General features: G+C 42.9%; 1 protein-coding gene across 4 annotated transcripts in view; it reads left to right on the top strand.

Moving 5' to 3' along the window:
* Positions 1-26187, top strand: part of LOC133116231 (striated muscle preferentially expressed protein kinase-like) — an 84733-nt gene that overhangs the window by 26622 nt on the left and 31924 nt on the right. For 2 of the 4 annotated variants that reach the window (XM_061225599.1, XM_061225602.1), the window contains exons 2-14: positions 2545-2649; positions 6523-6682; positions 11069-12663; positions 12987-13130; positions 13565-13747; positions 17129-17310; positions 18805-18893; positions 19883-20058; positions 21725-21985; positions 23335-23493; positions 23930-24119; positions 25190-25419; positions 25839-25958. In XM_061225599.1, the coding sequence (XP_061081583.1) occupies positions 2545-2649; positions 6523-6682; positions 11069-12663; positions 12987-13130; positions 13565-13747; positions 17129-17310; positions 18805-18893; positions 19883-20058; positions 21725-21985; positions 23335-23493; positions 23930-24119; positions 25190-25419; positions 25839-25958 (3594 nt within the window). Of the gene's footprint in view, positions 1-1979; positions 2010-2544; positions 2650-6522; positions 6683-11068; positions 12664-12986; positions 13131-13564; positions 13748-17128; positions 17311-18804; positions 18894-19882; positions 20059-21724; positions 21986-23334; positions 23494-23929; positions 24120-25189; positions 25420-25838; positions 25959-26187 lie in introns of all 4 variants that reach the window. The other 2 variants (XM_061225601.1, XM_061225600.1) reach the window with 2 other exon arrangements.

The following is a 26187-nucleotide window of genomic DNA, read 5'->3' as shown; positions in this document are numbered from 1 at the left end:
GGTGGTTTACAGACAGGCCCTTAGCGTGTGGTGGTTTACAGACAGGCCCTTAGTGTGTGGTGGTTTACAGACAGGCCCTTAGCGTGTGGTGGTTTACAGACACGCCCTTAGTGTGTGGTGGTTTACAGACAGGCCCTTAGCGTGTGGTGGTTTACAGACAGGCTGCCGGCTGCCAGCTCGCTGCCTCAGCGTGGGGAGGTCTCCCAGCTGCATACGCGGCTCGCTCAGACCTGCACCTTTACAGAAACGCATCGCCCTTCGGTAACGCTAACATCCCCTCTCCAGATGGCGTCTGTTCGCCGTCTGAGATTATTAAATCTCCCTGTGCCTGGGAGCGTGGCTAAATTGGGTTTGGTTCAGGATTTGGGTGGTTTTCCAGGTCACGGTGAGTGTAGATCACTCAGGCGGTTGTCCTTAATCATTATCTCCACAAATTTCTCACTCAGGTAGCAAAGACTCGTCCTAAAGAACAACAACGTTGCCCCTGAGGCATCCTGAAACTTAAAAAAATCACCAAAGACTCTTCTTTTCTGTCCAAGTGGTATTCTTGTGTTTTCGTTCATTTATGAATCATAATAAATCCTTTCTCCTTTTGTGTTTCTGATTGAGTGCAAAATTAAATTCACTGGTTCTTGACATGTCATGTCATGTGGTGTATTGTGATATCCTAAAAAAGTAACACTTTTGTATATTGATTTGTAGTTAATTTATTATGTCAAAGGAAATTCTAAAATCAAATCTCTCTCTTTAAATTAAATTAATAGATTTAAATGAGTAGTTTGTGGGTGCTCTGATTTGGGGGTGGGGGATAACTATGATGATACAGTATGTGTGTATTTTTAAAGAGATTTTCTGGTCAAGTTTTTTCTTTTTCTGGCAAATACCAGTTGCATACCAGAGTCAATGCCCAAGTGTATAATTTAGTTTTTAAGACATAATATTACGTTCTGTCCTGCATATCTGAGCATTTCATGCTCTTTAATGGTCCTGTCTAAGACTTACCTTGCCAACTGCATAACTGTCAAAATATGTTTTTTTATTCACCATAGATTTTCAGCTGAATACAAATTAAAAATCTGTATTTTAGTAAGCGGCCTGTCAAAATATTACACTATTTTGGAAACTGAAGGTGTTGTGACACTTTCAAACCAAATTTGTTGGTTTTGAACCCCAGGGGATGTGCTGTGAGGCATGAAAATTCACAGCACTGCTCCTGAATACTGACATCTTTGAGCTGCTGGAGCCAGGTCTTACTCGCCTTCAGAAACAGCAGGCGGCCATTTTGATTGAAGCAGAGAGTTCATCACACAGACTTATTCTCTATAATTCAAGAATCTGTAGTAGATTACTAGTATCTATAATGATGAGGACAATTTATGATTTACCACAGAGGATAAACAGAAGCAAACAGTGAAAATCATTCAGAATTTGGAACCATTTAAAATGAATTTTATTAATATCATGTAATATACATACTGTGTATACTTCATATAATTGAAAACAGTATTTGATCTTTAAGATGCTATTGAATTAAAAATCTAGCTCCAGCAGGATTTGGAGATAACATTTAATGTAATGTGATAAAGATTAAATTAAAATCACTTGGTCATAACACAGAGGCTACAATGCTAAACCTATAATCAGACACAAAAATACTGGATACTTAAATCACAAAATTGAATACAGCTATATATGTGGAGAAATATAATTCCATGGAACGGTGATGGTGTCTGCTGAACAAACAAACAATCGAATAAATAAAGTTCTGCTAATCCAGCAACAATAGTAGAATTACATTTAGGTGCAAACTGGAATTAAAAACTAGGACACTGGTGAACATTAGAATTAGTTCAGCGGTGTATTGGCAATGGTTGGGGTGTGCAACTGATTGCAAGTGATATGAGTGTGGTGAGTGTTTGGTTTCTATAGTAACGGTGTTCTCTTGTTTGCTTCTTCTTGCTGCCACTATGGAAGAGAAGTTTTCCGCTCATGCAGAAAGCAAAGTTATGGTAATGACATCACTTCCTGTCTATGGTCCTCCTTTTCTCCCATTCTTTGTTTTTTTTTCCTTCAAACCATAATGATGTTTTGTTATTATTCTGTTTAACCCTTGTCTGTTTGTACCGCTGACATTTATATTATCAAAAACCTAAGCTTTATTAGATGTGCCAAGCTTTATTTGAATTTATTTGAATAAACATTTCTCATGATCTGTAAAAAGGTCAATACAGAGCTGTGTTGATCTTGCTTCTGTAAATCTCCATGGATGTAAGGTGGTGTTTTCCCTTCATCTCACACACACACACACACACCCACAGTTTGTGTTTACTGGGTTTCTGTTCTTTGGCTCTGGGTTTGGTTTGTAAGTGTGGTGCCAGGTTTGTGACGGGCTGCAGCAGTTGCTCCTCTTGAGTCTCTGGGCTCTGCGGCTCGTCCTCGGTTCTGTTTCTCGTCACCGTTCTCCCGCTGAGCAGAAGCGAAGTGCCATCCATCAGCGTTCTCCTCTGCGTTTGGCCCATCGCTGCCTCCTCTTCCTCTCCACAGATTCAGAGAACACAGAGGACGAAGCAGCGGAACCCCAGATACCCATGCAAAACCAAGAGGGGCCCACGGGGATTCAGGACCAGGCTGCCCATAGAGTGCCTGCAGGTAATTACACCAGAACTTTAACTCTGCTCTGTCATTAAACTGAAACTAACTGCTCTTGGATACCGTTTTTCTTATTGTTATTTTTAATGATGATGATACTATTGAAATATTAGATGTAAAAGTAGCAGAAGTGGTAGTATTAGTAGTAATAGTCGTAGTAGTAGCAGTAGTAGTGGTTGTATTAATTTTAGACGTCCTCATAGTAGAAGTAGTAATAGTAGACATAGTAGTATATGTAGTTGTAGTAGTAGTGGCTGTATTAGTCATCAGTAATTACTTTTCCTGAAGAAAAAAAAACCGTCACAAGCAAGGCAGAGTAGACTAAGTCCAGAACAAAGAAAGTCCTGAAATCCCTGTGAGAGATTTTGCTTTTAAAAAAATAGACAAAGGGTGCTATTATTAGCTATTAGCTGCAATATTTTTCATGGAAATGGTAAGGGAGATTTTATTAGAACAGATTTCTGCCTAATCTCAGAAATGGTATGTATTTGGTTTATAAGTAATATGAGTAGTTGGTGGGTGTTTCTTGTAGAGGAGAGATTTAGCTGATGGCTCCGTTACATATTCTGGTCAACTGGCCTTAGTCTGCTAGCTCTGCAGAGCTTGCAGACTAAGTCTAGCTTTACTGAGTCACAGAGTAGCTTTACTAATTCACAGTGCAGATTTACCGAGTCACGGCACCATGCCATACACATGCACCATAACAATACCATTCCACCACAACACAAATGTTTTACATGTTGATGATGAATTATATTATATCAAAAATGCAAAAATGGGGCAATGTCCAGAGAAGTTGCCCATTGTGCCCCAGTTAGCTACTAATTTCAGTAGATATCTCAAGCCTCCAAGGTGGCAATACAGCGTTCATATGTTTCACCCCCCCCCCCCCCCCCCCCCCGCCCCCTTCCCCCTCTGGATACTGCCCCAGAACACACTGTACATGGTCATTCTTACTGTCAACAATCTGCATCGCCAGAAATCCAAAATATGCACAGGAGCAGTAACTAAGGACAGGATTAACTGTCTGCTCTCAGTGAGTTTACAGAACTGGCTAGTCTTTCTTTGTCATGTTCTCTTAATGCTCAACTCATTAGCTAACAATTTGGAGAGCTGGATTCAGTTGCTTTGAGGTAGTTTGAAAGTTAGCTGAAGGTTTGAATCTCTTAGTATGTCAGACCTACTGTAGGTGTAACGATTAACCCTCTTTCATTTGAAATGATACCAAACATTCCAGTAATTTGATGCCAGCAATTTGATAATTGTTAACCTTATATATGTTTTTTCATTGAACTCTTGAACCTGTTAGTTGCATGACAAACTGCTCAGATTGGCCACTGTATTGGCAGCCATCTTTAGTAGTCATATAGCCGTGCATGATGCACACATCCAGAGACTCTCCACTCCCATCTCCGTAATGTTAGGCAGAAACCACTGGGAGTCCAATCCCATCCGAATCGTTACATGAAATGACAGATGTCCCCACATACAGGAGTAATTATGTCATAATTTGGGAAATTAGTCCTGTCCGAATTGGGCTTTTGGATTCCACTGAAGCAGAGTGACTCCAGCAATGTTGTGTATAAAATAATAATGCTATGTTACTCATTATATTAGCAGACAGCCTTTTACAGCGTGACTTATATGGCTTACCTTTTCACTTTAGCACACCATAAAAGCCAGAGTATTTAATGCAATATAATGCTTAATCATTTAAGCCTAGCTACTTTGGCTCACTTCAGAGAAATATCAGCAATACTCAATTCCAGTGTCTGCAAGTACAGTATTTGCTCCAACCATCCATTTGCACTACTCTACCAGATTTCACTAATGAACTTACTTCCTGACAGTGGCAGTTGCTGAATAATACATTTGAAGGTAAACACAGAATTTCTTTAATGATTAATTCAGTTTAGGAAAATCAGTTGTTATCAATACATGTGAAAAAAGATACCCACTCTGGTATGTTTGCTTTTACCTTCAACAAAAGGCGACATGGATCATTTAAATGACTAAAACTGCACATTGCAGATCTTTGTCATGAATATTCTTTGAGTATGGGTGCAGAGAATATGTAGTCCACATTTTTAAATAATGTTGATGAAATCTGGTGTTGTAGTGCTTGGGTGGAGCAAATGCTATTGCCCCTGCAGCATACAGGACCTGTTGGGTTCAGTAGCACTGCTGTACATCGCTCTGGATAAGAGCGTCTGCTAAATGCCTGTAATGTAATGTAAACAATTGGGACTTCAGTGTCCCACCACTAGGGGGCCACAGTGGGTTAACCCTCTGAGCTTTTCTGCGGTTAGTGTTTGCCTGGATGCATTAACTTGGAGGCCATTTTTAATGTATTGACTTCACAAATATAACTTGTTTTATCAACCAACTGAAAAATACTCAAACAATAGAACAGAGTAGTATACATCTTCTTTCTGGCTTGTTTGACCTTTACATTCTGTCTTCAGTTGTTAAAGGTATTGTGAAAATAAATTCAGGCATTGTTGTGATTGGTGCTCTCAGTTTGATGGCAAGCATGAACGTTGTTGGAAGAAGGCTCTGAAGAATTTGTCAGATCTGTTGTCTGGGAGGCACACAACATTTGTACTTAGTCTCTCAAAAAATAAATCAGAATCAGAATTGTGTTACTAGTATGAGTCACATTTTCACTGCCACGGTAAAGGACAAAAATCTGAATTTGTGAGGCTTATCTTTACTCATGATATTTAGCCTTTTAGCAGTTTTGTGGTTGAATATATTTATCTTTTTTTATTTTTATTTTTATTTTATATTGCAGCTTCCTTTAATACATTGTGTGGTCGTGGTAGTTCAAATGGTACAATGTTTGTGGAATTGCTAATACCTATTAATTTACAACTGAGTAATGAAAAACAGATTTTCTATGAAACAGCCAGTACCCTCAGGCTGGGTAAATCCCTTTTGGATAATGAGCATCACCACAATCCACTGACAAGCCATGAGTTATATTGTCCTGTTCTCAGTGCGTGGAGCTGTAGAGAAAAATGGGGTTTTTAAAGAGCTGCTCCCCCCCCCCCTCCCGTCCAGGTTCATATTTAATAGATTACGTGAGCTGTACTATCATTTATGAGGAGTGGGCGGAAGGCCTCTTTCAGATTCTCAAGTGACTCAAGACAAGCTGTAATCTGGATCTCACCTAGAACCAGTGGCTCTGGCTTTTCTCTCCTGCAGTCAACACATGTACATGTCATTCTCAGGGCTTATCTTCTTTCATATAATTTAAAATTATTTAGATGCGTTGTTTTCTATTTGCCAGTGGGATATACCTGTCTCACTTCAATATGCATAAAAAGCTTATATTGTTTGTTAATTGTTGTTGTACTCTGCAATACTCATGAATGAAGAAGACCAGACGCTAAAATAACTCCATAGTGCTGGCATACTCATCCTGTCTACAACCACTGCACAGCATACAGGCATGAACCTTCAGTAACTAACACTACTGTACAACTGTTGACATAAATTACTATTTCTCATTTTTAAAATATTTTTAGATTCTTAAAATATACATAGCGATTTATTACTTATGATTCTGCCACTAGTGTAATGTATGCTGACACCATACAGGTCATACATATTCAGTGAAAAGAATAAGCAATACATGTTCTCATCATAGCTCAAAGGACTGAGAGTGTGTTTGTGTTGGGCTGTATCTGGTCCCAGCAGTGGTTAAAGGGCAGAGAGTGTGTTTGTGTTGGGCTGTATCTGGCCACAGGGGTATTGTCTGATCTGCCCAGCTGTGCAGAGCATGTAATGGACGCCGCACAGTGCTCAGAATGTTCTAGCGCTCATCGCAGGTCACCGCGCTGTAACCAGAACATGCGTCTCCTCCCACAGGTGACGGCGACCGGATGATGGACCTGACACCAGACGCCAGCGGCCGCAGGGGTTCGAGGACGGACAGCTGGGCTGGCAGCCAGCACACAGTGGTAGAGAAGGAGGCTCCAGCCTTGGGTTCGAGAGCGCCTGGGCCCCAGGACCCCTCCAAGCCTGCCAGGCAAGCTAACGGACGCGAGCCTGCCGGCGCCCACATCAGGCACCTAGGGGTGGAACCTCTGATTCGAGCGTCCCGCGCCAATCTGTCCCGGCCGCTGTGGGGGTCCGAGGAAAGTGTGTCCCTAGCTAGCGATTACTACGGTAGCACGTTCAGTCTCTATAGAGGAAGGACTTTTTCTGTTCCCTTGTAAGTCGAAAAATGCCAGTCAGCCCCAAACCACCACCACAGATCAGAGCAAAAGCCGAAATGGAAACACTAGGTTCCACACAGAGCCAACCGCAGGGACAGTAGACCCTCGCTATAACACACCGGCGCTAAAGGAGGAGCAAAATGGCGGTGGGAAGTGTTGCTATGGCAGCAAAGCCAGCATGAGTCAAAGAGAAGGCATAGAAACCCGGGGGAATGACTCTCTCCACACAAATGATAAAGAAATGATAAAGAAGGTGGAATGTTTGCCCAGATTGATGATATCCAGTCTATTGTGATACCGTTAATGGACACCAAATGTTTCTCAAACAGCAGTTAAGTGCAAATCAGTTTTTCTCACAGGTGAAAATTCAGTGTGGCTGTAATTATAAGCTTCTTCTAGTGAGCGTTATTTGATCGACCGCCTTGCTGTGGGCACACAGGAGCCAAGCGCTGCTGGTTGTGTGTGTTGCCAAGTTTCGAAGGCCTCTTGTTTAGCTGGGTGATAATACATCAAAGGCAAAATCATCTCAGCTTGTGAAATCATTTCTTAAGTGAGCTATTATCAGCAACAAGCATGCTGCTGATTTTTAAAAGATAACGTTTACTGACCTTAACGTCTCTCAGACATTGACCTTAAGGTTACAACGAAGGTAAAAGGTGAATGTGTGCGCTGTCGTTTTGTCAGTGATGCAAATATTGATTTTAGCTGGCAGGAAGTCCTGAAACTTTTACGGAATTAATTCCCAGAGTGTGAGCGTCCTCCCCTTGTGTTATAGCCAGGGTCAACTGCCAACAACCACACAGCATTTTACTTTCCCTTTTCAGCACACCTTCTTCCCCCCCCCAGAAAAAACCCTCAATTCATATAGGCAAATATACCGTTAAAAACAAACATCATAACAAATTGATTACAAATCCCTCCTAATCTCTTCTAAAATACAAGTAGCATGACAATATGTTTAGTTTATTCTTTATCTTTATGTATTTCATAATTTGTATTTACATAATATTATTTCTCACGCTTTTTGTTCCCCCCACCCGTTCTGTGATTTGCGTTTCATTATTTGATATGACTCTCATTTGGTTGCACACCTGAACGGAATTATAAGGAGTTGCGATGTGAGCAGGTTGAATTTTTTAAAAACTGCTGGACCCAGATATGACCGCGTTCAATGCTGGGCTCCATTCAGTCCAGGGAAGGCCAAAATAAGGCCCACCCACACCATGAATGATAACTATAATGATAACTTTAAATATGTCATTTAAAACAGTCATTCTAACTCAAGTTGATGGTGGAGTTCGTACCACAACCATAACGACAACGACAGTTGATATCGTTGGGATCACTTTTAGAGCAATTTTTTCCCAGCTCCATGAACGATAATGACAACTGACAACCAATCAAAATCCATTTAAATTTACAGGACGTCACATGCAAAATGGCATAGCCCAGAGACTATTTACAGAAAGTTATCCTTCATCAGTGTTGATGCTCACATGGTTACCGTTATCATTATCGTTATGGTTATGGTTATAGTTATAGTTTTTGGTGTGGATGGGCCTTTATCCAGGCAACAACCTTGGCCAGTATTCATGAAGTCATACAGCACCCCAGAGTAGGTGTGCTGATCTAGGATCAGATTTTTCCTGTCTATTTCTTTACCTTATCCATTATGAGCTGATCCTAGACCAGCCCTCCTATTCTGAAATGCTCTCTGAGCCTTCTAAAGTGGTGCATGACTGAACATTTATCTGAAATGTATCTTAGTTACGATGTTTAGAAAAAGACCATACTGATGATTTAAATTTTCTGATTGATACCAAACAGTATTGTCAGATACTTAATGACAGGAAATTGGCATTTATTCATGCAATAGAGCTAGACAGACCAGTTAACATTAGAATATTAGTATACAAATAGTCTTAATTTCAAACCCTCTGATCAAGTTTCTGTTGTCATCTTCACAATACCAGCCAAAATTTCATATCGTGAATTTTTCTTCAAGCTTTATTCAGTGATTACTCTGGTGAGAGTTTCCGTGGTGCCTGTCTCTGTGTTTCAGGATCATAGTATGTCATTCACCCTCTAGTTTATGTACAACTTTAAACTGGTCTCACAGTAATACGTAATACAGTTAGCCTGATCAGCGTTCAGACTTATCTTTTATTGATTCTTTGATTAAAACTACTGCCCATCAACACTGGCAAACACTTCTAAACAGGCCTGTGAATCAATCAGTTCAATTTTACATTCAAATTCTCAATCATAAGTACATAGACAAACTAACAAATTAGATTATTTTGAATCAAGTTTGTTTCCCGATTGACTTAAGTTCTTGTCATCATTTTAGGTTTCTTTATTCATTTTCAGTTCATACTTTCCTTTGACCCCTCTCACAGTCAATTTTAAGTTAAGACCCACACACCAATGAGAGCAAAAGCGAATCACGCCAACTCAAAACAGTTTGTGCAGGTGGCCAAAGTTGTCACCAGGTCATTAGTGTGGAATCCAGATGTTTGGAAAAATGATTTGAGGACATGATTTGCGTCTCATTGGATGTCTGTGAGGTACTCCTTTGGTTTCCACCCGTTTGTTGTGCATGGCTTTGAACAGACACACTCTTCAGCATGTACAGCACCTGCTTCTGTGTCTGCATGCACTTTTATCACCGGAACAGATTACCTAGTCTTTACCAGATCAACAGTTCATCACATCATCTTATGTTAGGCATACAAGACAGAAAATAGCAAAGGCATACATTTTTATAAATAGCCTCAAATTATACACGTTAGAAGGACATATTAAAACATTGACCAAAGTCATATTTAGCATAACCTAAAATCATTGACTTTTACAAATAAATACCTTTGTATTTCAGGACTAGCTGAATTATCCAAATATAAACATTTTCATTATATTTTCTGACAACCACCAGATGACTTTAGCTGCAATATTCTTAAATGTACCACTTTATAAGCCTTAAATTGTTATGAAACTACCAGATTAATAATAATTCACCTTTTCACATAATATCACTAGAGCAATTTCATAGCCTTAATATTATTTCACAACACTGTAGTTACCCAGTGATTTACTCATAATTTAGCCTTAATTAGTGTTTGTAAAGCCTACACACATTATATCGGGCTTTTACTGTAGAATGTCCAGTGAGGTAGACATTAGCTTACTGTAGTACTGCATGCGCATATTCTGTTGCATGCTGGGAGTGCTGCTCGTTCTGTTCATACAGTTAAACACTGGATATAGATCACAAGAGTAAGTCTTAACAGTTGCTTTCTGGGAAGGAGAGAAGGATTGTGCAGTATGCAGAGGCCGCCAGAGTCGACGGCGAATTTGCCTTGAAATGCCGTCAGGTGACTGTAGTCGAGTTTGCATTAACATCAGAGGTGGTGTTCTCCAATGCGAACATTGTATATACTGCAGTGACCGTGATAACCCAGTATTCAGTATTCTGACTAAGTGCCAAGACTCATTACTCATCTTTCTGCCCTTCCTAGTTATGGCAAAATACATTTTGACTTAACCTTGTAGATATCTGGTGATATCTGGTGGTCTAGTCCAGTTATGTTGGAAGAAATAGGTTTTAGGCAGAACACCTTATGATCTGGCCCATGACATCCACACCTGACCACTGATATATACCACAACACCCTAGCTCACTCATAGCCATTTCAGTATAGGTGTTCTGACTACAGTGATACAATTTTGTTTTATAGACACAATTCACATTTTATAGTATTTCTGGCACATAGGCTGCTGTATTTGATAAGAGATAATCCTGGCATGACAGTTTTATACAACTTATTTTAATACTTATATAATGCTTATTTTATCATTCCCAAACATCCACATACACCTAGTTACGCCCCTCCCACCCTAGGAAATCCTAAATAACAGTTTTTGTTTTTAGAGTTCCCCCATGCGACCGCAATCTGAACTGAACACGTAGCTCTCCTCCACAGACACTACTTAGTTCATGTGAAACCCTTCGCTGCTGCTAGGCACACACATTCAGGCAGAAAGGTCGTCACACTGGAAGCCTTCCTCTTCCTCTTCCTTGACCCCAAGCCACAAAAAGGCCACTCAGGTTTCCTGTCCTCTTCCAAACAGCTGGGCTCATCCTCCACCCAGACCTTTACCCTAACAGAACATTTCCCTTAATCACCTTCTTTCAGGAGCCAAACAGAAGACGTTTTGAGGGAAGCACACCCCCAAGTTCTCCCACCCCCCTCTCCCAAAATTGGCCAGCGTTCCATCACTTCCCCTATAACTACCCGTTCCGGGTCAGCCCCTGGCACGCCACTCACCCCTCGCAAGAAAGTTGTTGTCCCATCCGACTATGTAGACACCGTAGCAGGAGAATTTGAGGACAAGATTAAGCAGCCAAAGTCCTCAGCCATGTCTCAGAGTAGTAACCAGGACTCCCGCCCCCAGACCCCCGTCAGCGAGTATTCCCGCAAGGACTTGACACTCCGTCCGTCACCGAAGCTGACTCGTGCCAGCTCTAAGATCATCGAAAAGGTGCGAGTCTTCGAGGAGCGAAGGAAGAGCATCGACAATCCAGAGGGATCAATCTCAGGAAGATCCTGGGCCGGTTTCAACCGGGCCCCATCCATCGACTCGGACGATGGGGGGAGCCGGTTAGGGATCTCCCGAGAGAGCTCCAGGGAAGATCTGCGGGAGGCCCTGAAGGCGGACGCAGCTGAGAGGAGGTCCATGTTCCGGCAGAGGGCTGCCTCTCTGGAGGACCGGCCTCGCTACTCCCAAAAGGTCCAGGACATCGAGAGCAAGTTCACAGAGGAGTTGCGGAGGATCAAGAAGCTGGTGGGGAAGCCCCATCTGGCAAAGTCCTTCTCCACAGAGCAGCTCTCTCCCCGTGGCAGGCAGCCACTCAGAAAACTGGAGCCCATCCCCCCTCAGGTTCTACAGAAACTGCAGATCCGCGAGCGCATCCAGCAGGAAGAGGAGGAGAAACGGAGAGAGCAACTGAAAGAACGATCGCCACAACGATCACCTGAACCTGAAAAGAACCGGGAAGCCCAGAAAAAGGAGGAGCCTCCACCCCAACAACCCGAAACCAACAGGTCCTCAGTAAGCAGTGTGACGGTGAGTAGATTTGGACAGGAAGAAATCGCCCCTGAGGCTATGTCAGTCACTGAGTTACCTGGACAACGGTCGCCAAGAAGAAGCCCAGTCAGGGAGCCGCCTCGGAGCACTTTAACACCAGAGACTCCAGGATTGGCTGAAGAGCACCCACTCCCCCCTGCCTTACCGAAGGAGGAGCCATCACCTAGGAAAGTTGAAATATCGGTACGGCAGGTAGAACGAAGGCCTCCAAGTCCGCTTGTGCAGAGAGGACCTCCTTTTGTACACGAACTCGCCCACTCCCCAGATTCCCCCATCAAAGAGTCTCTGAGGGAGGAGCCAATGCCCAGGAAGGTGGGCCCGTCCTTGCGCAAGGTGGAGCAGAGGCCTCCGAGCCCGCTTGTGCAGAGAGAGCCTCAGCATCCTGCCCAGGCCCCAACCAAGCCTCCAAGGCTCGTTCCTACCCGCGGTCCAGTCTCGGAGCAAGAGGCTATGGAGGTGCACGCACCGCCCGCATCCCCTGCTCCAAAACTCCCCATCCCTTCAATCGTTGTGGAAGAAGAGCCAATGGAAGTTCAGGCTGCGGAGGCGGCGGGTGGCAAAACGATGAGGAAAGGCAGGGAGGGAGCAACGCACCGAGCCAGAGGAAAAGGCCATCGCACTCGGCCCATGTCTCCGGAGCTAGGTGAGGATTCCCCCTTGAGGGCTGGGGTTCAGCCAGCATTAACCCCTACCTTTGACTACCAGTTACAAGCCAGTACTTTTGTTCTTCACATATGCAGTTTGAGGAGTTACAAAAGCTAACTGAACTGAGTCTATCTGAAGATGTCCTCATTTTAATTAGGGAATAACACTGTGACAAAATGCAAGCTGTTTGACTGTATTTATGCAATTATATGTATATCATTATAAACTTTCTTCAGCGCCCAGATGTTTCTTTTTGTATGAACAATAACATTATTAAAAACTGAAATGAATAGGTCTGTTGTTGTTGTTTCTGCAACTCAGATTCTTCAGACGACTCGTACGTCTCTGCTGGAGAGGACCCACTGGAGGCGCCCCTGTTTGAGCTCCCCCTACAGGACACTGTGGCATCTGCAGGCTCCGATGTGCTACTGATGTGCATCATCGCTGGCACTCCTGACCCAGAAGGCAAGATACTCTGCTCTCCTCAGCCCTCCACCCACACCCCAATGTCCTGTTAGATTGGGCTTTGAGGGGAGCACACTTCCCCATGTCCTCCCACCCCCCTCTTCCATCATTTCAACTATAAGTACCCATTCCGGGCACGTCACTCGCCCCTCACAAGAACATTGTCATCCCATCAGACTATATTGACAGGGAGAATTTGGACTTAAATTAAATGCAGGCTAAGGTTTTAGTGTTTCTGTTCCTTCAGTAAAATGTTACAGTGTGTTCAACAGGTGTAATCAGAGGTGTGTGAGGATTTTACTCCCGATTTTGGCAAAGAATGGATATAGTCTGTTATGCATTGTGATGAGACGGACAAAGAAACGTCAGTCAGTGACCAGCCCAAAAATGGGCGCGTGTTTATGAATAAACGGGGAATGTGTCTCTTGCTGCAGTGACATGGAGGAAGGAAGATGTGGAGATGAGGAACAGCCCCACGCACACAGTGAAGGTGGAGGGAGAGAGGCACTCGCTGCACATCAAACGCTCAAAACCCGGCGACGCTGGCACTTACTGCGTCACGGCAACCAACGAGGTGGGCCGAGCCACCTGCACTGCCACCCTTTTCATTCAAGCAGGTGAGTTCTCCTTGGGACCACACACCACACACCACCCCCGCTCCTGTATCCGTACCCAAATACCAACCAAATGGTCATATATCATCAATTACTCCTGTATGTGTGACCAAATATCAACCAGATGATCTTGTCATATATCCCTCCTGTATGTGTGACCAAATATCAACCAGATGGTCATATCTTATCAACCACACCTTTATTATGTGTGTGACCAAATATCCACCAGGTGGTCATATATCATCAACCACTCCTGTATGTGTGACCGGATATCAACCAGATGATCATATCTTATCAACCACTGCTGTTTGTGTGACCAGATATCAACCAGATGATCATATCTTATCAACCAGTCCTGTATGTGTGACCAAATATCAACCAGATGATCATAACCTATCAACCACTCCTGTTTGTGTGACCAGATATCAACCAGATGATCATATCTTATCAACCACTCCTGTATATGTGACCAGATATCAACCAGATGATCATGTCTTATCAACCATTCCTTTATGTGTGGCCAAATATCAACCACATGATCATATGCAATATTTGCATTAACAAGCTGGTGTACAAGTCTACCTAATGAAGTGCTCAGTAGTACAACCATGCACACATGCATGCGCACACACACCCACATGCACACACACACACATCTCACCCTCATTCAACAGCCCCTCCATAAACAGACCCACTGGCTGTTACCATAGCAACCCAAAGGCTAAAATTCAACCTATAAAGTGTTGAAGGCGTGCTGGCATCCTGATGAATTCCAAAAGGAAACAAAGCTGTTTAGTCATCAAGCAGGTGGCCTGTGTTCTCTCTCTTCAGACAAACCTACAGAGACAGAATATTTTCTTTCAACTACTGGTAGCCTTTATTTGAGCAAGTGGAGCTCTTTTACTCTGAACTGTTCCACAGAAAGCACTGCTGACATTTAAAGTGACTCTGTTTGTTTCACTGTTCTATTTCTCATTGTGTAAAAACAAATGAAAAATTTAATTCATGTACTTATGTAATTGGGATTGAAACAAAAAAGAAATCTGTGGCAGTCTCTGAATCACATTCAAAATGCAAAACGTGCAAATCAGGTTTGCACAAATGGAAAGATGTTTCATTCAAACTTAGTCAGCTGCAGGAAGGGGTTTGATTAGCTGCTTGAATAGATAAAATAGCAATGGAAAAATAACGGATCTAAATGAATGAATTGCAATGGGGGCATTTTTAGGAAAGAATAAACTACTGTATTTAGCAGCTCGTGCTGCTGAAAAATTGTCTGGCCACGATTTTCAATTTCCTGATAGTTTGTTTATGATATAAAGGACCAAAGGACAACATCATTAGTGAGAGCAATTATCATCCGGAAAACATATACCACTGAGAAAATTGAAGTTGTAAGCTTTTGAAACCTTGAGCCATTAGAGCAGTCATTTATACTGTGAAACATCCAGACGGATGTCAATATTATGAGTCACTGTCTCTGAGTCAGAATATTATTAGGAAACCAATTGTATCCAAATGTCTTTTTTTTTCTGAAACCAATGATCATAACAGTTTCTGAAAATGAAATGTATAAAGACCCAATTCGTATTGCTACAGGCTGAAATACTTGCCAATAAATGTTTTTTATGGCTTATACATGAGTCAGTTTTATTTGGTAGAGGCATTAATCCATGACAGAGTGTCCTTCTTGTTACGTTTCCTTGCCGTAATGATTCCTTGCTTCTCAGAAGTGTTTCACCTTTCTAAAAATAGTGAAGGTGACGAGAAGTATTGCCTTGTTAGGGAGTAAAGCGTACAGACAGTTCATGGCTATCGTCTCCACAACGCAGTGATAACTGCCGGTTTTACCTCCTACTGCATGATTAATGCCTGCTTCCTGGTCCTCTGCTTTGTCAGATTAGACGCCACTAAATTAGAAGCACTGCTGTGACATCACAGCTATCCACAGTGTATTATAAATTATGTTGTTCAGTTATAGCGTGGGAACACTCTTACACTATAGTACCCAGAGGACATCGCTGATTACCGGTTTTCAGACAGAATAAGCCATACCTTATTTATACCCCTGACGAGGGTAATTACTGCTATTTTGTGCACAGTGCACACAAGTTTATGATTATTAAAACACAGGGGCATTTGGAATACAGGCACAGAGAAGGAGAAATGTGTGGGTGTGGGTGTATATGTGTGTTTGCGCATTCATGTGTGCAACTATGAAGATGAGGCAAAACTAAGGTGCTTGGATGTGTGAGAGAAAGCCATCCGATTTCGGTAAGAGTGATGTAATGGTGACTAATACACTTAACCAAGATGCAAGTTAGCTTGAATTCTGAGAAATTACAAAAGCATATACGGGAGACATAACTTATTACTACTAGACATCTATCTGTCTATGTGTCCATCTAAATGAATGCAGGGCTGCAATTTGTTCTTGGGCACAACAGCCTTACGCAACCAATATGCAGGAGCCCAGGTCTTTTGCTGCTATGCTATGTTGCCGTCAGACTGTAATCTGTCATCTGATGGTGGGTGAGCAGCTCTGCAAGGGGAAAGGGCAGCTCTAGTCCTCCAGTGGCAGTTTGTACCTTTAGATGGAGAGAGGCTTGGAACATTTTACCGGACCATACAGTGCCATACTGCAGCCTGTGCATTTAAACCCCCGAAGCAGGAGATTGATTGGTTCAGGAATTGAGGGGTTTATCCTCTCTCAAGCTCTACCTCATTTCAAAGCCTTTCTCCCATCTCTGCTCTTACCAGTCACCTAGGAAACCTTTGTAAACCGCAACGCCTCCCTGTCAAGCTCCATCACCATGACGATAACTCAGCGAGCTCAGAATCCCGCTGCATAGGAGCTGAAATATCGACAGGTCCATTTCCATTCCGATCGGTTCTCCAGAATAAACATGAGCAATATCCCAACATGTTCACAGCCAAATAATTAAAAATCATTGAGCAATAACGAGTAATGCCCAGAAACCAAGGAAAGCTACTGCAAAACTGGAAAAATATTCACAATATTCATAAAAGTATTCACATGCATGTAGAGTAATTGCTTCCAATTAGTGTCTGTGTCTGAGGGAATTCATTCATCTTGTCATAGACATATCAGATAAGGCAATTTTATCAGGGACCTGTGTTGGTTGGAATAAAAGGGACACATATGCCTATAGAGCCATAGGTTTGGAAAGGATTGTATGTCGGAGAATGATGAATGTTTATGGAATACATATCACTGAAAATCACGTATGGCTTATACCTCCCTCCTCATTCACAGAACAAGGTCATGACCACACTCTCACTGTGATTTCACAGTGCAGGTAATATGTTCTACTTTCTGAGATTTCACCTTTGACCCTGTGCCCTGTGTCGTTCCCCCCTCAGACCCCAGGCAGGAGGCGCGGGGGACCCTCGGTGTACCCATGGACATCAGCAGCCCCATCACGTCTGACGAGGAGTACCTGAGCCCCATGGAGGAAGGCATGGACTACGGGGTCCCATCCTATCGGGGGCCGGAGCCTAGGAAAATCGTGGACACGCGATTCAAGGAACCACCTTCCTTCCAGGTGGAGACCATTTCTGTTTATTTTCCATGCTTCTTTTTCTGCCCATATTATTACATTTGATGGGACCAAAAGTAATTGGACAGTTGGCTTCTCAGCCTTTTGTGATTAGTCAGGTGTATTGAATCGCCTCCTTAGTGCAGGTGTAACTGACTGTATAATGTTGTCTTCATTCTGCGTTGTGATGGTGAAATAAGATGCCCAAGTCTGCCAAATGCTGTTTATTGTTTGATTAATTGAAAAGCATACAAACACACTGTCAGGACGACGATGACATTAATATACTGTGGACAAAGTTAGCCATATACATAACATTCTAAAAAGGAAAAGAAAGCTGAGAAACAATTGAAGCCCAATAAAACAGACAGTCAGGACAAGGATAGAAGCAGCAGTTCAAGCTAAGGAAAGGAAAGTAAAGTTAAAGATTACCTTCAAGCTAAAGGCTCACTATTAATGTTAGCTCACAAATGAACTGTAATGTTATTGCTAAGCTAGCTAGCTAGTTATGCTAGCGAGACACAACAAATAAATATGCATTCATAAAACAATTTAACACCACTATTCATTTTACTCCCGAATAAACTTTTAACATTACACTAATGCTCAGGCAGATTAATGAAGCCTATATTATTTGTGAAATACAGTCCAGTCGGTATGTATTTGGATAGTTCTGCTCTTTTGGCACTGTAGTCCAGCACATTGGACCTTTTTATACATAATCCCCCCCATTTTGAAGGACCAAAAGTAATTGGACAGTTGGCTCCTCAGCTGCTTCTGAATAGTCAGGTGTATTCAATCGTTTCATAATGCAGGTATAAGAAAGCTTTATTGTTTAACTTATGTCTCTGACTGTTTGTTTTTCTTATGCCTCATAGTGGCATCCTTGACTGTCATTGGCACAACTGTGGGCCTCATGTTGACGAACGGCAATAACAGACGGCAATCAAAAGCCTAGAATCAAGACTAGATACTTGCACTAAGGAAGTGATTGAATACACTTGACTAATCAGAAGCAGCTGAGAAGCCAACTTCCTAATTATGTGTGTTCCCCTAAAATACTGTATATTTATGAAGGGATGTAATTCCTACACGGATCACTGAATATGGATCTAAGTACCGTCAAATTAAAGTAAAGACAGTCTGCACAGTCATATTTATTGAATCTAATCTGCTGGAGTGCAAAGCCCAAAGAATATGGACTTACTGTATGCAATTCACTGAAATACTGTAGATAACATGAGCCTACGGATATACTGGGTTAGGAGCAAAGGTTTCATGGGCACTCTAGTTAGGATAGATTCCTTCTTGGTAGTATCCTGTTATTTATCTCAGGAAATAAATATATAGAGTTTCAGTCGTTTTAGTAGTGTTCTTTGAATTCTAACTTGTGATTAATATATTATACAATTAAAGAGGGAATGTGTAGCAATATACACACACCACTGAGTCAGTGAAGTAAAAGCCATGGTTCTAGCTGTTCTCTTCCTTTGTCCACAGTTGACTCTCAATGACCAGTCTGTGACTGAGGGGCAGGAGGTCACCATGTCCGTGCGAATGCAGGGCCAGCCCAAGCCTCTGATTTACTGGTGAGATGCTCCTCCAACACAGATCAGTATTTGCTCACTGGATGTTCTGCTCTCTATCCTATTTATAACAGCAAACGCATCATTTCAATGTTGTTTTTTGTTTTTCTGCGGAATTGCATTAAAAATAAGAATGTAGCTTTGTGTTATGATTCCGATGAATACAATCAGTTACCTTGTCGAAAGCTGCACCAGGAATGAGCTTTAATGCACTTCAAATAACCAATGCTCCAGAGAATATTGACACCAGGGGTGAATTCAAAAAAATTTTTTTTCATACATTCTAATTTTTAGAGAAATAGGATACTCTGTGAAATCTCAAAAAAGTGAAGAAATAACCAAATACCCAATAACTTGCAAGGGAGATTAAAAACAATAATCAATATAATATCAAATAATAGCAAAGATCGATTGATCCTGATACTGGTCTAGGGAACTATGGGCTTGTACATTTGATAAAAATTTACTGCACAATCCTAGTCTATTTGCAGGCAACTGTGGAAGCTACATAATGCTTTCATTCAAACCAGTTGTATGATACTGTATATTTGGATTCTCAAAATGCATTTGACGAGCTGGAACTGGAATGACTCATGGTCAGAATGAGTCAGGAATCACAGCTCTTAGAAGGGGTGTCTAAATTGGTTGAAGAGTGGGATATGGAGAGAGAAAAAAAGAGATATGAAAGGATGGATAATATGTGAACATGGTGCTCTGGCAGGTGTTTGGACCGCTGCACTTCCGTATTTACAACAATTCAACCCATAAGCACATCAGTCGGGAAAAACGTTATGTTTACAGATAATCTGAGTATTTACAGTATGTAAATATATTCTGCAGCCAAACCTCCTCATACAGAAAAAAATATGTGTTTTTTGGTGTGTATGTGCACGTGTGTGTGGCAGTGTGTATGTGGGTGTGTGTGTCACTCTAAAATGCATCTAGCACACACTGAAATGTGATAATACACGCACTACTCTCTGTGCTCCCAGGCTACGGGACCGAGTGACGATAAAAACCGCCGGCCGACGCGTCGTCCGGGAAACCGAGGATGGAACGTTTGAGATGAAGATCACATCGGCGCAGAGATCCGACATGGGAGTGTACACCTGCAAGATCATCAATGAGTACGGATCAAAGCAATGTGAATGCAAGCTAGAGGTCAAAGGTGAGGGCTCCTTCACTGTACCCCTACCTGTGTTCCAGGGGACCCCAAACTGTCTGTGCTCAAGACCCATTAAACTAATTTACTGAGATCTGTGCTTAAAATGTAGCCCTGCTGCATAGAATCTGCATAGAAACACCTCATCTATCATTTTGGAAAAAGTATGGCATGAGCTGCTGTATCATTTTGAGTCATTTTAACCCAGAAACACACTTTGGGTTTTATATGTGGCTTTTTGTGATATTAATAATATCATTCGACTCCACATTCTGAGCAAGATAGGCTCACAACCTTTTTAGTAAACAAGTTCAACTATCCTTGTGTGATTTCACATAAAATTACATTGCTGTACACAGAAGCCATTGCAACCTCTGACTGAAAATGATAGCACACTTTTCCGAAGGATAAGGGATAAAATATTTTAATTTCTGGCATCACTGAATAAAAAACACGACGGGATATCATCTGCCTTGGCTTTCTCCAGGCGCACACCTTCAAAGCTGGGATTAGTGGGCGATAACGCCAACAAGCCAAGTGTCCCTACACGTGATAGCCCCGCCCACACTACTGCCATGTTTATCTCTCAGTTAAAACGTATGCATTCACATCATGATCATACTTGATCACAGGACCATTTGGATAGACCCAATATCCTTCTAAACATGTCCCTCACGTAATTAGTCCATTCCTGGAGTACACAAGGATTACACATGATTATGGCTGTTTATTTTCTGATTGAGGGAATTAGAATATGTGAGTAATGTGGCCATTTGGCTGTGGAGCTCTGGGTGTTTGCAGATTAGCGTGTAACTGCTGTGCCTGCTTTCAGCTGAAAGGCTGTACATCAGGAACATTCCGTGTTCCACGCCACTCAACTACACCTAACAGCCCCCCCCTCGAGCCCGGCTCCTCTCCAGGGCTTCTTCCTGTCCATTCCTCTTGAGGGGGGTGGGGGTGTCACCATCGTCCAAAACTTGTTTTAGTGTGGGGGCTTAAGGCCAGAGAATTCTGTGAAGCGTATTGTGACAAATTGAATGACCTTACTCATTTAGCAGATGAGTGCTTATCCAGCGCGATTTGCAGCACAGGAGAAACACAAGTGCTTTCACCTGATTATGCTCTCAGCTGTATATCACAAATAACCCCAGACCTGGCTAACACCGTTCCAACACCAGCCAGTGGAGAAAGATGCAGCAGCATCAACACGCTGGCAGGCTAAATATGCTAGCCAAGAAGGGACGAGATACAGAAAACTATACAAATATAACCTAAATCCATAGAAATACCATAACTTTAATGATTTAACGTGCTGTGTCAAATACGTAATTGTTTTGGATTCGTATACTGTACTTTTGTACGCTTTACTGAGCTTATCGTGTGCATTGGAACCTGTGAAATACTGTCAAAAAGTGCAGTCCTTGACTTCTGGTCCTCTCGGTTGGCTCAGTTGCACCAGGCAAGTTCAATTGAACAAAGAAAGTGATGTGTGGAATGTTCTAGACTAATAGATGTGGTTTAATGTGTGGAGATGTGTGGAATGTTCTAGACTAATAGGTGTGGTTTAATGTGTGGAGATGTGTGGAATGTTCTAGACTAATAGGTGTGGTTTAATATGTGGTGATGTGTGAAATGTTCTAGACTAATAGGTGTGGTTTGATATAATTGGCAGCAGCTCACTCAGAGGCGGTGCTGGTCGTGACGCAGCACGCGAGCGATATGACGGTGGTTGCCGGGGAGACGGCTCTGTTCGAGTGTCACATGATCGGCCCCCAGGACGTGGACGTGGATTGGCTGTCGGACGGGAAGCTGATCCAGCCGGCGCTGCTGAACTGTAAGATGCACTTCGACGGGCGGAGGTGCAGGCTGCTCCTAAACTCTGTGCACGAGGACGACAGCGGAACATACACCTGCAAGCTGAGCACAGCCAAAGGTGAGCCCCACCTCGAAACCTGCCCCGACACCTGCCCTTGGCCTCACAGAAGCCGAAGGCAGGTTATGAGGACCACAACTCTATTCAACCCTTTCAGTGCCATATGGCACTCTCAACCTTATAACCTTTTCAACCAGTCAAAATGCCTGCTATACTATTGTTTTGAGCCCTTATTAAAACCCAACTAAATTTTCTGAATTTTCTCATCCAAATCCAAAGCTTTGGGAGCCACTTCATATTGGGCTTTGGACTTAACTTAAAGGTTAAGTGGTGTCATGCACTACGAGCCATTTTCGTAGACACAGGTTAAGCATAGTCCTGGACTAAAATGACTTCTGTATGGGGGATCCTCATTGAGAATTGACTAATTGAATTATTCTACCTGAGCATGTGGCCTAGAAAACATTCAGCCTGTACTTCAGTCCTCCTCAAGGGGTCACAGCGCTGGATACTCTGGACCAGGTGAATGATAATCCTGGATAGGCTGAATGGCCTGTTCTTTTCATTCTGGACTTTTTCTTTCTTTTGCCCATTACTTTCGAATAATTCACAAATACATTGTCATCATATGGATGACCACAGTCGAGTCATGAGTTGTGTGACTCTCTTTCCATAAGAATGTGTGAAAAAATCACTGCAAATCTAACACCATTGCAGCGCAGCCTACTTAATTTCTTGAGTGCTTTTATCATGTGGCACACAAAGCCACTTACACAATGAAAGCTTAAATTAACTAAAGAAATAATATAGAATAAAGGCTATAAACATCAAATAAAAGAATAATACAAGTTAATTAGTCACATAAAGTTAAAAGCAAGTTATAAAAATGGCAGTAAAAGACTGTAATAAAATCTGGCATTTATGGTTTAAAACAATAAATTAGAGTCCAAGCCACTAAAGCCTTGTCCCACGAACACAATCACAAAAATGTGTGACTGGAACAGTGAAGACGTCTTTTATTGAGAATCAAAGGGAGTGTCTGTGTAGCTGTTGACATCCCAGTGTAGCCGGTATTTGTGGTGACGCTAAATGACAATTTTTGGTTACACCGAATGAGTTTCTTTGTTTAATCAAATTCAATAGCCACATGTTTTGGCATGGTTGTCCAAGTCTGTTATTACCTAGCAAGCCACAGTGGAGAGGGAAAACTTCCCATTGTCCGTTTTATCCTTCTAAGACCCGAATATTCAATATAAAAAAAATCCTAAAATTAAAATACTTTTTTTCTGCTGGTCTCAGGAGGATATCTATTATTCTATTTCTGGAGGCACATTGTGTGGAACGCAGACGGTTTATAAATAGCCGTGCTGTAGCTGGGAGAGTTTAAACCTGGTCTTGCTGTGTTTCAGAGGAGCTGACCTCCAGCGCCAGCCTGAAGGTCATTCCCTCTATCCAGCCTCTCTTTACCCGTAAGCTGGACGTCCTAGAAGTGATCGAGGGGCGCACGGCCCGCTTCGACTGCAAGGTCAGTGGGACGCCCCCGCCCAGGGTCATCTGGAGCCATTTTGGTAAGAGTTGCTCTCCAGAACCGTTTAAATAATGTTCACTATTTTTCAAAGCACCATTTATGAAATCTCTGTTGTGATTCAGTGTGATGCAGTTCTCACTATAGGTTCCTGATGTTTGTTTTGCTCTAAGGAAACTAATGCAGAAGAAAATATTGTCATGTGTTAACGTGAGGATTTTCACCCAGCAGATATCCCACGATGCCACGCTCCAGCTCTCTGTGTGTGAAACGCACAAGCGTGTGTGTGTGAAATACTTGAGTGTATGTGTGTGAGAGAAATACGCAATTGTGTGTGTGAAAAATGTGGGAGGATATGTCTGTCTGAAACGTGTGAGCGTGTGTGTGTTAAAAGCAGAAGCGTGTGTGGGAAACATGGGAGCGTGTGTGTTTGAGCGCAGACGTTGACCTGACGCGCATTTGCCCCTTTGTCCCTCCAGAGCACACGCTCGCAGACAGCGAGAACGTTCGGATCCTAAAGGAGGGAGGGCGTCACTCCCTGGTCATCGTGCACGTGACCAATGAGAATGAGGGCTTCTACACAGTCACCGCCCGCAACGCACACGGGGAGGCGGAGTGTGCGGCCGAACTCTACGTGCAGGAGCCGCGCCCTGCCATCTCCTCCCAGATGTAGGGAAAGTCGCTTTACTCTACATTTCAACTGCTCCACTTCAACTGATACATTTCAAACACTACATTTGAAATGCTACATTTTACCCGCTACATTTCAAATGCAACATTTCGACCATTACAATTCTAATTACAATTCTGCTACATTTTCAACCACTACATTTCAAATGTTCCTCTTCAATAAAACATAGCTTGAGCTGGTTAAACCATATCAAGTATGGAGCTGGTCAGAACTGGTCAACCAGATACCAGCTTTTTAGATACCTAGCTTGAGCTGTTTTTTTTTCAGCAGGGTACATTCCAAATGCTACATTTCAAATGCTCCACTTCAAATGCTCCATTTCAACCACTATATTTCCAAGGCTACAATTCAAACGTAACATTTCAAGTACTCCACTTCAAATGCAACATTTCAAACACCCCACTTCAAATGCAACATTTCAAACACTCCACTTCAAATGCAACATTTCAAACACTCCACTTCAACATTTCAAATGCTCCATTACTGTTCATTTCTCCTCCACCTCTTTGTTTTTTTTGTGGTTTTTACCTCAAGATGTCCTTGCACGCAGCAGTGGTTCATTCATAACTGGGTCGTGAGACACTGTATCACTTTTTGAGATGCCTGTGGTTTTTTTCCACAAGTGTTGCATAATCTTGATAATATATTTTATTTGAGTATAGTGAGGGGTTTCAGCGATGGTATGAAAATCTAGGCCTACTGTACAGTTTGGCTATCCCAGTGGCTGTCAGACACAGCCTTCCTCATTGCATAACAGAGGCATGACGAGGCTTCTGCAGGTTTTCACACCAACTGTAACAAAGCTCCCCTCATTCAACAGCTAGAGCAGGGCTGCCCAGCCCTGTTCCTGGAGATTTACCCAGTCCTGTAGGTTTCCTACAGCAAGATATCTCTTTGAGGTGCTAATTAGTAGAATCGGGTGTCACATTAGGGTTGAAATGAAAACTGGCAGGACGATAGATATCCAGGAGCAGGGTTGGGCAGCCGCTGTAGACTTGTTGCCAGTAGACCACTCGGTGCTTACGGGCGGTGATGGCATGTTTTGCAGGGCGAAGCTGGAGAAGATGCCCTCCATCCCGGAGGAGCCGGAGGTCCCGGACAGCGAGATGGAGCGCTTCACCATGCCCGACTTCGTGAAGCCGCTGTACGACCTGGACGTGGTGGAGGGGAAGGAGGCGGTGCTCAAGTGTAAGGTGGCTGGCCTCCCGTATCCCACCATCACCTGGTTCCACAACGGCAAGAAGATCGACAACACGGACGAGAGGAAGATGACGCAGTGTAAGCGGGCGGGTGGCATGTCCTCTCTGGGTCTGCTGGTGTCCACAGCCTCCCAGGGTTTAGAGCAGTGGTCTCCAACCCTGGTCCTGGAGATGGAGAGCTACAGGGTGTCCTGGTTTTCATTCTTACTCAGCTCTTATAGTTAATAAATTAGAGCAGTTGATTACAGAGTTCAACTCATTTGACCTGGTTACCTGGGTTTCAACTGGGTGCTGATTTTAAGGTGAAAACCAAAAACCAGCAGACCCAGTAGCTCTCCAGGACCAGGGTTGGAGACCACCGGTTCAGCTGTTTCTTCGCTCTATTTGCACAGCTGGGCTTTACTGGAGTGGAAGTTAATGTGGGGTATTAGCAAGTAGAGTTGGGTTATTTGTGTTTCAGGAATGTTCTCTGCCCCCCCCCCCCCTCTCCTCAAACAGACAGGGACATCCACAGTCTGGTCATCCGCTCTGTCTGCCACGCTCACGGGGGTGTCTATAAGAGCGTCATTTCCAACAAGGTGGGGAAGGCTGCCTGCTATGCCCACTTGTATGTGACAGGTGAGTTGGGGTACCTGGGAGCTGGATATACTCAACACCTTTCTGTCAGCCATGCAATCACTCTGCTAGTCTGAAGCGCACTATTTAGAAGAGCCAAAATGCATGGGGTGTGTGTGTCTGTGTGGTTCAGGCATTTGTGTATGTCTGTATCTGTATATATATATGCGTGCATGTGTGTGTATGCGTATGTGTGCATGTCTGCATATGTGTGTGTGTGTGTGTGTTTGTG

This window comes from Conger conger, chromosome 17, assembly GCF_963514075.1.
Source record: "Conger conger chromosome 17, fConCon1.1, whole genome shotgun sequence".
NCBI lineage: Eukaryota > Metazoa > Chordata > Actinopteri > Anguilliformes > Congridae > Conger > Conger conger.
This window is presented reverse-complemented; position numbering and strand designations above follow the sequence as displayed.